The 13,415-nt window shown below is 40.1% G+C and overlaps 1 protein-coding gene across 12 annotated transcripts in view; it reads right to left on the bottom strand.

Annotated features, from left to right (window-relative positions):
• Positions 1-13,415, bottom strand: part of LOC128684495 (band 7 protein AGAP004871) — a 1,214,601-nt gene that overhangs the window by 194,274 nt on the left and 1,006,912 nt on the right. For all 12 annotated transcript variants that reach the window (XM_053770702.2, XM_070096985.1, XM_053770705.2 and 9 more), the window contains one exon: positions 13,073-13,228. In XM_053770702.2, the coding sequence (XP_053626677.1) occupies positions 13,073-13,228 (156 nt within the window). The remainder of the gene's footprint in view (positions 1-13,072; positions 13,229-13,415) is intronic.

Raw genomic sequence — 13,415 nt, 5'->3', positions numbered from 1 at the left:
ATGCTCAAGTGTTGGAGCGGCGGAGACTGATGCTCAAGTGTTGGAGCGTCGGAGGCTGATGCTTAAGTGTTGGAGCGGCGGAGACTGATGCTCAAGTGTTGGAGCGGCGGAGACTGATGCTCAAGTGTTGGAGCGTCGGAGACTGATGCTCAAGTGTTTGAGCAGCGGAGACTGATGCTCAAATGTTGGAGCGGCGGAGAATGATGCTCAAGTGTTGGAGCGGCGGAGACTGATGCTTAAGTGTTGGAGCAGGTGAGACTGATGCTCAAGTGTTGGAGCGGCGGAGAATGATGCTCAAGTGTTGGAGCAGCGGAGACTGATGCTCAAGTGTTGGAGCAGATTTGACCATTATAAGTGTAAAATATATGAGGTATGAGGTGGTCAGTCCCTCAGGAGGGACTGACCACCTCATATCTCCAAGGTTGATGGACTGATTACATTATCTTCACTACTACACCTGCTGCCTCTGCCTTTGACTGAAGAATCCTACGGTGTAGGCGAAAATGTTTCAGCAGTATTCTCAACTGTTGCACATGTGTCTTAATCACCAACTCGTCGGTATTATGTACCATTTTCAACGTAACGTTGTTCACTGGGCATGCAAATAGCCCCATTAATCTTGTTCTAGATATATTGCAACACTTGAAAATCTGAAGCCAAATAAATACGAAATTTTAGAGTAATAAGCGAAAATTTTGGAGAAAGAAAAATTTTGTAGAATTTATATTTTTTTCATGTCTCGTCCCTCATTTATACTACTACTACTACTACTAATAATAATAATAATAGAAATAATAATAATAATAATAATAATAATAATAATAATAATAATAATAATATTATTATTATTATTATTATTATTATTATTATTATTATTATTATTATTATTATTATTATTATTATCACATTAAGCACTGTAAGGAAGCATTTTTCATTGCCATGTTTTTTTTTTTTTTAAGAAAATAAATTTGATAAAATATATTGAAAAGAAAAATGGTAAATTAGAACTCACACAGCTCAATATTAATACAAAAATATTTCCAATTAAAATACATCAGCGACTGGGTTTCAAGCCTATCGGAAAAAGCACTCCTTAGTTTTTGCATTAATAACAGTCTATGTAAAAAAAATTGACAAACTAAAATTGAGAGAGGTGAGAATGTGCTAGACTTTGTTCTCATAAAGCCCATTAATGGTGAAAGCTTGAAGTTGATCAGAACTGTAATTTTTCAGTAACTGATCTGAGACCAACGATTCCTTGTTTCTGAAGAAGTTCAGTAAAATTTGAAATTCGCACCAACCCAGCCTAAACTTACTGAGTAGCGTCCCAGTGTTAGATTTTCTTTTTTCAGTACACCGGCCGTGTCCCACCGAGGCAGGGTGACCTAAAAAGAAAAACTACCGTTTTTCTTTTTAGGTCACCCTGCCTCGGTAAGAAAAGAAAGTTTTTCTTTTTAAATTTAGTAATATTTACAGGAGAAGGGGTTACTAGCCCTTTGCTCCCGGTATTTTAGTCGCCTCTTATTACACGCATGATTTATGGAGGAAGAATTCTGTTCCACTTCTCCATGGAGATGTTACAAAATTCATTACCATTAATATCTTGAAGTCGATAAGAAGCATTGTTCACTTATTGAATATAAATGGAATATCACTATTTTTTCAATTAAATTTGCAAATTGGGACTAATGTCACGCAATATTAGCAAAACTATGAGCTCAGGAAGCCACACCAATAGTGTGAAACTTTAAAGCCTATCAGAAGCGACATTACTCACTTATATCACATATTCCAACAAATCAAAGGTTTCTTTAATTATTTTTCTATTTTGGCAAATTTCGTTGTATCCCGACGTGAGATATATCACCCGTTAAGTGTTAAAGGCGCTCACAACAAGCAAACAGGAATTTATATAACAGGATTTAACTTGAGCATCAGTCTCCGCCGCTCCAACACTTGAGCATCAGTCTCCGACGCTCCAACACTTGAGCATCAGTCTCCGCCGCTCCAACACTTGAGCATCAGTCTCCGCCGCTCCAACACTTGAACATCGGTCTCCGATGCTCCAACACTTGAGCATCAGTCTCCGACGCTCCAACACTTGAGCATCAGTCTCCGCCGCTCCAACACTTAAGCATCAGTCCCCGCCGCTCCAACACTTGAGCATCAGTCTCCGTCGCTCCAACACTTGAGCATCAGTCTCCGCCGCTCCAACACTTGAGCATCAGTCTCCGCCGCTCCAACACTTGAGCATCAGTCTCCGACGCTCCAACACTTGAGCATCAGTCTCCGCAACTGAGGATTTTGGAAGTTACTGGAGTCATTCCAAGATGATATATGAGACACTTGGGCAACATTTGGGTTTCTTTATTCTGGAAACGTTTCGCCACTCAGTGGATTCTTCATCATTTATCAACATGGTGTTGTAAGATGCTTATTCTCACTTCAAGATGCTGGCAGTGGTTCAATAATTTTGATCTTTAGGCAGATGTACAAACTAGTTGTGCCAAGAAACTAGTCCTAGTTATCTACACAAACACGATAATTTTGAAGTCGATCGGAAAAGGCATTCTCTAGTTATGACCGGATTAAAAATGAGACATTTTTTTTAAAAAAAAAGTAAAAAATTCTGGCATCCACTTAAAGATCTCCTTAGAGATGCATCATAAATTTTTAAGATATCTACTGCATATACAGTATAAGTATATGCACGAACGCTTAGAAACATACATTTTTAAGACACACACACACAGGCAAGCACGCACGCACGCACACAAGCAGACACAGACACTCACGCCCACACACTCACAGTGAAGTGAACAGGTAGGGTCAGGAGCTATGAATTGACCCCTTCAACCACAATTAGGTGAATACACACACACACACACACACACACACACACACACACACACACACACACACACATGTTCCACAAATTCCCAATGAACCAATGAATATAATGGCAATGCCAGGAATTACGATAACGTTACTCCTAGGCTACGATACTCCTGCCCACTCCTGCAGTGGTGCAATAATTTGCGAAACTTAGGAGATGGTGGCGAGAGGACCCTGGGCGACCCTAAACGAAGTGGGTGGCATTAAAGTGCCAACCCTGAATCCCCCCTTCCCCTGTGGCCTGCACCTGGGCGAGTTAAGTTACAAACTTTTCGAGACAAACCGCTCTCTTACAAACTTCATTTATCTCTCTCCCACTCTTTTTACCTTAAGAGTCTCGCCGGATCGAAGGGAAAGTAGAGGAAATATTTGTTACTGAGAGTTTTGTGTGACACTACTGAGTAAATTATATCAGCAATGTTTTATTATTTTTTTTAGCATGACTTTAGACGAAAATATTATTACCATCTTTTTCTTAAGTTGATCAAGTAAATAAGTTTTTTTTAGTCAGATGAGGAACAGAGAGTGTCCCCCCCCCACACACACTCTCTCTCACGTTATCGCCTCCATCAGACAATGAATCAGATTTAAACAACTTCCCGTGTCTTTTTCAAAATGGTCAGGAACTCGAAGTATGGCAAAGTCAATCCATAAGCGAGAGAACACACCTTAAAACATCAACATGACTTTTGTTTATCTTCGCACTGCTGGACGCTTCCATGGCGGATTTTGAGTGCATTGTTTTAACGCCGTTACCATGTGTTACCATGTATTACCATGTGTCACCATGCAACCAGAAGAAATCAGTGATTCTTCGGAAATTGTGTGTTACCCTTGGATGAGAAGATTGTTGTCATGCAAACAATATTTCCTTCCATATTTGAGTTGGTGATTGTCGCCCAGTTGTAACAAGAGTCTTTTACTAGATTTATCTTACATGAGTCTGCGCCATTTTCATAATAAGCTATCATGAATTACAGCGTCGTTTGGTTTCCAGTTTCATGTAATTAGATGTGAACTGATCCAACCACGGAGAAAGGATTTATATTCTTAATGCACCCTTCAAGCAGTGGTACCACGATGCAGACTGAGGATTCTTCATTTATGGAATTGGTTTAAAAAGACACATGAGCCAACACTAAGATATATTTAATAGAAAACGAGAATTGATCAAGGTCCCAAGATCAAAACGTTTTCCGATAAATATGTCCTAGTGTTTCCTCACGAGTCTTTTTAATTAAATTGAGGTTATACCTAGGTTATGCCTAAATAGTATCGCCAAGAGATATACCATCTAGGTAACTGGAGCTATACATTTCATCCACGGATCAAACCTGATTACTTCCCATTCTCCACGTGCTGTAGGACACTTGCCACGAATATTCTAACATTCTGCTGCAAGACTGGATGGCCAACACTGGCTCCTGAATATTCGTTAATGAAATTATTGATCCTTGAAAATTTATTTCTTATTGTATATGAGAGTGAATGCACCAACACAAGTATTGATCCTTGACGAAATACCAGTTATTCTTTACAATGAGCATCAGTATTGTATATGAAGCAGACATATACTGTATAGTATTGTGTTTGAAGCAGACAATATTGATCCTTGATACAATACCTATATACCTTGAGTGTCAGTATTGTGTATGAAGTAGACAATATTGATCCTTGATACAATACATATATACCTTGAGTGTCAGTATTGTGTATGAAGCAGACAATATTGATCCTTGATACAATACCTATATACCTTGAGTGTCAGTATTGTGTATAAAGCAGACATAATAACAGAGAGTCGTAGCAATCTACGTATTTGCAGTGTATAGCAAATCCACGTCCATAAATATTATTTTGTTTAGGAAATCTAATTATAGCACCGAGTGCATGCACTCAACTGTGAGAGGGTACGCTTGACTGTGAGAAGGTACGCTTGACTGTGAGAAGGTACGCTTGACTGTGAGAAGGTACGCTTGACTGTGAGAAGGTACGCTTGACTGTGAGAAAGTATTTTTCACTGTGAGAAAGTACGCTTGACTGTGAGAAGGTACGCTTGACTGTGAGAAGGTACGCTTGACTGTGAGAAGGTACGCTTGACTGTGAGAAGGTACGCTTGACTGTGAGAAGGTACGCTTGACTGTGAGAAGGTACGCTTGACTGTGAGAAGGTACGCTTGACTGTGAGAAGGTACGCTTGACTGTGAGAAGGTACGCTTGACTGTGAGAAGGTACGCTTGACTGTGAGAAGGTACGCTTGACTGTGAGAAGGTACGCTTGACTGTGAGAAGGTACGCTTGACTGTGAGAAGGTACGCTTGACTGTGAGAAGGTACGCTTGACTGTGAGAAGGTACGCTTGACTGTGAGAAGGTACGCTTGACTGTGAGAAGGTACGCTTGACTGTGAGAAGGTACGCTTGACTGTGAGAAGGTACGCTTGACTGTGAGAAGGTACGCTTGACTGTGAGAAGGTACGCTTGACTGTGAGAAGGTACGCTTGACTGTGAGAAGGTACGCTTGACTGTGAGAAGGTACGCTTGACTGTGAGAAGGTACGCTTGACTGTGAGAAGGTACGCTTGACTGTGAGAAGGTACGCTTGACTGTGAGAAGGTACGCTTGACTGTGAGAAGGTACGCTTGACTGTGAGAAGGTACGCTTGACTGTGAGAAGGTACGGTTGACTGTGAGAAAGTATTTTCAATATGATAAAGCACAAGGCACACAAGGCACACGTTGAAACCAGACTTACTGTATGTCCTCTGACTTTCAACATGTGAAAGTGTTTTCATTTCCCAGTGTGCATTTGTCATTGGAATAATAATGAGAATTGGCCTCAACAGTAACAAATTTCACAGCTCATCTATTTGAATTCACAAATAACCACTCTCTCAAGAAGAGATCCTATACGACATTTCGGGCCTCCCTGGACCATCAACTGCCCGTGATGGTCCACGGTGGTCCCACTGTGTAATGTTTCCTCTCATAAACTGAACGTATTATTTGTGAAGTCATCCTGTATCGCTGATTTATTTCTTTATTTATTTATTTATTTATTTATTTATTTATTTATTTATTTATTTATTTATTTATTTATTTATTTACTTATCTATAGGAACGTTTCAGATCAACAAGGTGACCAATTTTTAGATCTTCAACTGATCTCATTCATTTATATCGTTTTAGTGAGGTATGGAAAACACTGTTGATTATTAGGATTCCAATATTCCAATATTTCCAATATTTTGAGAATGTATTTGTGGAACCATTGTCAAAATGTGTGTTAGCGTAGAATCAAGAGAAAGCGAAATGTATATTCGGCATCAACATTGTGTTATATATCCTCATTCGGGTGAGTAAGTTAACATGGCAGCATCAGAATGAGTATGTTGATACACCTTTGGAATGTACAAGTTAACATACCATCATTAGAAAGTGTTATCGCAACATCATCAGCATGTTTATGGTAACATTTCAGAATATGTATGTCATCATATCAGAATGTGTATGATAATGCAACATCATTGGAATGTATATGTTAACAATGCATTAGAATGTGCATTTTAACATTTACTCTCTGAATAGTTACTTTAATACAACATCAACATCGTGAGCACTATAATGTAACACCAAAAGCCAACATAGACTTCTTACAGGATGTTGATGAGAAGAATGAAAATATTGAGAGAGCTCTAAAACATTGGAGAAAATCCCAACTTGCCTCTTTGAGGCCAGTCAGCGAACGCATTGGCATTTGTTAGTGTTTAGGGGCACTTGGGTGGAAGCTACTATAGTGGTGGTGGTGGTGGTGGTGGTAGCTATTGTAGTGGTGGTGGTGGAAGCTACTGTAGTAGTGGTGGTGGTGGTGGTGGTGGTGGTGGTGGTAGCTACTGTACTAGTGGTGGTGGTTGTAGCTACTGTTGTGGTGGTGGTGGTGGTGGTGGGTGGTGGTGGTTGTAGCTACTGTTGTGGTGGTGGTGGTGGGTGGTGGTGGTGGTAGCTATTTTAGTGGTGGTGGTGGTGGAGGAGGTAGTTACTGTAGTGGTGGTGGTGGTAGCTATTTTAGTGGTGGTGGTGGTAGCTATTTTAGTGGTGGTGGTGGTGGTGGTGGTGGTGGTGGAGGTAGCTACTGTAGTGGTGCTGGTAGTGGTGGTGGTAGCTACTGTAATGGTGGTGGCGGTGGTGGTGGTGGTAGCTACTGTAGGGGTGGTGGTGGTGATAGCTAATGTATGGGTGGTGGTGGTGGTGGTAGCTACTGTAGTGGTGGTGGTAGCTACTGTAATGTTGGTGGTGGTGCTAGCTACTGTAGTGATGGTGGTGGTGGTAGCTATTGTAGTGATGGTGGAGGTAGCTACTGTAGTTTGGTGGTGGTAGCTACTGTAGTGGTGGTGGTGGTGGTGGTGATGGTGAGGTGGGTGGTGGTGGGTGGTGGTGGGTGGTGGTGGGTGGTGGTGGATGTTGGTGGGTGGTAGTGGGTGGTGGTGGTGATGGTGAGGTGGGTGGTGGTGGGTGGTGGTGGGTGGTGGTGGGTGGTGGTGGGTGGTGGTGGGTGGTGGTGGGTGGTGGTGGGTGGTGGTGGTGGGTGGTGGTGGTGGGAGGTGGTGGTGGGTGGTGGTGGTGGTGGGTGGTGGTGGTGGGTGGTGGTGGGTCGTGGTGGTGGGTGGTGGTGGTGGGTGGGGGTGGTGGTGGTGGTGGTGGGTAGTGGTGGTGGGTGGTGGTAGCTAGTGTAGTGGTGGTGATAGCTATTTTAGTGGTGGTGGTGGTGGTGGTGGTGGTGGTGGTGGTGGTAGCTACTGTAGTGGTGGTGGTAGCTACTATAAGGGTGGTGGTGATGGTGGTAGCTACTGTAGTGTTGATGGTGCTGGTAGCTACTGTACTGGTGGTGGTGGTGGTGGGTAGTGGTGGTGGTGGTGGGTGGTGGTGGTGGGTGGTGGTGGTGGTGGTGGTGGTGGGTAGTGGTGGTGGGTGGTGGTAGCTAGTGTAGTGGTGGTGATAGCTATTTTAGTGGTGGTGGTGGTGGTAGCTACTGTAGTGGTGGTGGTAGCTACTATAAGGGTGGTGGTGATGGTGGTAGCTACTGTAGTGCTGATGGTGCTGGTAGCTACTGTACTGGTGGTGGTGGTGGTGGGTAGTGGTGGTGGTGGTGGGTGGTGGTGGTGGGTGGTGGTGGTGGTGGTGGTGGGTAGTGGTGGTGGGTGGTGGTAGCTAGTGTAGTGGTGGTGATAGCTACTGTAGTGTTGATGGTGCTGGTAGCTACTGTACTGGTGGTGGTGGTGGTAGCTACTGTATTGGTCTTGGTGGTGGTAGCTACTGTAGTGGTGGTGGTGGTGGTGGTGGTAGCTACTGTAGTGGTGGTGGTGGTGGTAGCTACTGTAGTGGTGGTGGTGGTGGTGGTAGCTACTGTAGTGGTGGTGGTGGTGGTGGTGGTGGTGGTGTTAGCTACTGTAGCGATGGTGGTGGTGGTGGTTGCTATTGTAGTGATGGTGGAGGTGGTGGTGATGGTGATGGTGCTGGTGGTAGCTACTGTAGTGGTGGTGGTGGTGGGTGGTGGGTGGTGGGTGGGGGTGGGGGTGGTGGTGGTGGTGGTGGGTGGCGGTGGTGGTTGGTGATGGTGGTTGGTGGTGGTGGTAGCTACTGTAGTGGTGGTGGTAGCTATTGTAGTGGTGGTGGTGGTAGCAATTGTAGTGGTGGTGATGGTGGTAGCTGTTGTAGTGGTGGTGGTGGTGATGATGATGGTGGTAGCTACTGTAGTGGTGGTGATGATGATGGTGGTAGCTACTGTAGTGGTGGTGGTGGTAGCTACTGTTGTTGTGGTGGTGGTGGTGGTAGTGGTAGTGGTAGTTACTGTAGTAGTGGTGGTGGTGGTGGTGGTAGCTACTGTAGTGGTGGTGGTGGTGGAAGTTAATGTAGTGGTGGTGGTACTGATGGTTTGGATGATAATGGCAGTGGTGTTAGTGATTAGCGTATCGATAATGGCAGTTTGCGACTAGTGTGTGATGGCAGTTTGTGACAGTGTGGGATGGCAGTTTGTGACAGTGTGGGATGGCAGTTTATAGTGTGTGATGGCAGTTTTTGACATGTGTGTGAAGGAAGTTTGTGACAGTGTGGGATGGCAGTTTATAGTTAGTGTGTGATGGCAGTTTTTGACTTGTGTGTGATGGCAGTTTGTAACAGTGTGGGAAGGCAGTTTGTGACAGTGTGGGATGGCAGTTTGTGGCAGTGTGGGATGGCAGCTTATAATTAGTGTGTGATGGCAGCTTTTGACTTGTGTGTGATGGCAGTTTGTGACTTGGGTGTGATGGCAGTTTGTGACTAGTGAGTGATGGCAGTTTGGGACTGTGGGATGGCAATTTGTGACAAGTGTGTGATGGCAGTTTGTGACAAGTGCGTAATGGCAGTTTGTGACAAGTGTGTAATGGCAGTTTGTGACATGTGTGTGATGGCAGTTTGTGATAAGTGTGTAATGGCAGTTTGTGACAAGTGTGCGATGGCAATTTGTCACAAGTGTGATGACAGTTTGCAACAGGTATGTGCTTGTCACAAGCATGTGACAGCAACTTGTCACAACTGTGTGATGGCAACTTGTCAGTGTGTGATGGCAGTTTGTCACAAGTTGGCCACAAACAGATCTCCTGTCACTTAGTACCTCAGCACATCCCTGACTGTCAAATCTGTGTTTGGAGGTGAAGCTCGTGAGGGCGGGGGTGGGGGAGGAGGGGGAAGCTCGTGAGGGCGGGGGTGGGGGAGGAGGGGGAAGCTCGTGAGGGCGGGGGTGGGGGAGGAGGGGGAAGCTCGTGAGGGTGGGGGTGGGGGAGGAGGGGGAAGCTCGTGAGGGCGGGGGGGGGGGAGGAGGGGGAAGCTCGTGAGGGCGGGGGTGGGGGAGGAGGGGGAAGCTCGTGAGGGCGGGGGTGGGGGAGGAGGGGGAAGATGGTGGGGAATCAATAACTCTATCTGAATCTGTCGTCACATCCACACTAGTAGAAGAATTTCCAATTAAGTTATATAGTCGGTCGTCTTATACATATCTATCTCTGTACAGTTTAGTCATATTATTATATGAAAAATTAGATATAGTTTACGTCTATTTATGTCTGTGGTCTGTATGTCACATCCACACAACTTGTAAAACAGCATGAGAGGTGATGCCAGACTCGATATCAACAATATAACCACCTCTATGATCTTCTATAGACCTTCACCACAACTAGATGAATAATAGTCTTACGGCCTCTCTTAATTTACAAAAGCAAAAAACACTAACTCATTCTACTGCTATAAAAGACAACCCAAATGGCAAAAATCAAGATACAGTAAAGGGAAAAAAGTCCAAAAAATCAACAAAATGTAATATGCATAAACTGTATATATGTAAGGTATTTAAAAAAACACTGTTTAATAGAAGGAATCACCAAGGCTTCACACACACATATTATATATATATATATATATATATATATATATATATATATATATATATATATATATATATATATATATATATATATATATATATATATATAATCCTGGTATGGGTGTGTTAAGTAGTATTCAAAAAAGAACCTGCATATTTCCTGACGTGATAATAATAACAGTACAAGTCTCTGAAATGGGTTTTAAAAGTAATCATACAAAAAGTATATCTATCTATCTATCTATTTATCTATCTATTTATCTATCTATCTATCTATCTATCTATCTATCTATATATATATATATATATATATATATATATATATATATATATATATATATATATATGTATATATATATATATATATATATGTATATATATATATATATATATATATATATATATATATATATATATATATATATATATATATATATTATATATATATATATATATATATATATATATATATATATATATATATATATATATATATATATATATATATATATATATATACATGTACAGTAGTGACAGTACATATAAGAGTACATATATAGGGAAAAAATGCAGGTAGTGGCCAGAGGAAAGGTATGTTAAGATCTTCCAATCTGAAATTAAAATTGAGGTTATAAAAATTCGAGAAAAAAAAATAGTTTTTCGTTAATTTTATAATTCCTCTGATTTAGGTTAATCTTGAATGTCTGATACATATTTAAATATGTTCCAGTAATGGGAATTTTAGGTATGACATCCTAGGGTACAAAAAAAAAAATTTAGATTAAATAAAAAACACATTCACATAAATAAAAGTTTATCTATAATGGAAAACTTTTACATAAAAAGAAACAACGTATATGTAAAGTAGTAAACTGAAATCATTAATACGAAAATTAATTAAAAAATTTATAGTCATTTGATAAATAAATGAATATAATTTAGACAGACAACATATTATTTTTGTTTCTTAAATATTGCTAATTTATTGAAAAAAAAAAATAAGCTGGTGCTACTAACACCGGTTTAATTTCATACAAAAAAATTATTGGATATTTTGCAGGAAAATATTAATATCTGTATGAAAGACATTACACAAGAAGAAAATATGGAAAATAATTCTTATTACAAAATATTTTACATTATCTTAAGCAGCACTAATTTAGCAACGTATATTTTTAATTATTTATTTTAATTAAGAAACTAATTTAAGTTACAGCATATTAATTAATGAAGAGTTATGGTTTACGGAGTTAATGCTATACAGAGGTTAAAAAACTGAATAAAACACTAGAATATAGCGGCTAACTGGACCTGCTGTTCCACATCATTAAACTGTTTAAGTGTAACATAAGTTTCATGTCACGTCTTAAACCTACATATATATATTGTGGCCTGAGAAACTTGGTATAATCCCTCAATTACAAAAACATATGACCAATTATATGTCTCTCCTACACCCAAAAACACTATAAATTCTTGGAAAAAAATTTAGAGACCGTAAAATATTTCATTACACAGGTTTTTTCCACTATTGACTTCACTGCTATAATCTTAACTTGTATATTAACGACTATAGTTTTACTAATATCCCCTTAAGTGTCGTCTAATACACCACAATTATCTCCTCAGCTCAAACTCTTTCCCATAACTGTAGTATTATATCTGTGTTTTCAATATTTATTACAATGTTTAATATTTTACTAATATCTCCTGGTCACATTTATTATCTAATATGTAGCTCTTACCACAAATTAAATTTTTTCCTCAAATATCAAAATTATTTCCTCACAATCTGTAAAGTTTCTTTAGGTTTTGCTCTTATCTTTAAAAATAATATTAATATCCTCAGATTACGTATTTTTTTTTTTAAGTTTAATCTCCATTTTCAAAAGTATCACTTATAATCTTACTCGTAAATCTTTTATTATTACTGTTTCCATAATTTTCAATATTTCTACATGAAAGTATTTCTTCAAATTGCACTTTTAATTCGACAATATATAATATCTCCTCAAATTTCTCTCACATTTTTCAAAATATTATTCTTATGACAGTAAATTTCACAATATCCTCAGTACATTTAAATATTACTTCAGTTTTAAATATTACCTCATAAAAATTCAGTATTACCATTTTTCACTATTACCGTCTCAAATTTCACCTCCGTCTCCACAATTTGAAAATTTGTTTAACTGTGTATCTTAAGTATTGAAATTTCTCTCTCCAATTTTCACCGCCATTTACACGGAAAATTGCCTGATCTGGGATATTCTTGGTACATTTCTTGTCTATCACATACTTCTCTATTAGTTACTAAGAAGCTATTTTATTACCCACAAGAGTAACTTTGTCTACTCTTGTCGTATTCTTCTCATTTACCTTCGTCGTCATTTTCCGTTGCATTGTTCTATTTCTGACCGTAAATACTTCCCACTGCTGCTGTCTTTTTTGTTTAAAATTAAGTTAGTTTTTTTTTTTTTTTTTTTTTTAAATTTTGCTAATTATTTAAGAGAAATGAACCAAAGTTCTTTTAATATTCCTCTTACTTCCAGCTATTATTTAAACTATTTTTTCACCTATTATTCCTATAATTTCCACTAGCTATTCCTAACAGTATCCCTTATTCGTATTAATAATTTTGTTCCTTTCAAAGCAATTTATCCCGTTAATTTTGTCCATTATTGCTTCTAATTTCTCTGTTATTGCTACCATTACTGGCAGCAGTGACACAGTGAGCTAGCTATGTAAGGCTACTTATAGTGGACATTACCTCTTGTGGCGGGACGTCGAAGGAGACGGTTCGGAGATCGACCTTCCTGTAGGAATCGATGCAAGGAACGACGAAGAAGATGCCGGGACCCTTGGCTCCGCCTTTGAGGAGTCGACCGAGTCGGAAGATGACCGCTCGTTCGTACTCCTGAACCACCTGTTCAGGACAAGGTGGGAAAGAGTACAGGATTAGCATGGAAAGAATGATAATATGCAAAGAGCGCCAGGACCAAATGGTCATTCCGTAGGCGTCATACAGAGCGTGGGGAGTGGGAGGTAATCAGGTATGATCCAAGGAAGGTTAGGGTAGCTTCATTTCCTTGGACCAAGAGCCCCTTCACCAA

This window comes from Cherax quadricarinatus, chromosome 4 (assembly GCF_038502225.1).
Source record: "Cherax quadricarinatus isolate ZL_2023a chromosome 4, ASM3850222v1, whole genome shotgun sequence".
Classification (NCBI taxonomy): domain Eukaryota; kingdom Metazoa; phylum Arthropoda; class Malacostraca; order Decapoda; family Parastacidae; genus Cherax; species Cherax quadricarinatus.
Note: the sequence above shows the minus strand (reverse complement) of the source record. Positions and strands in the feature narration are given on the sequence as shown.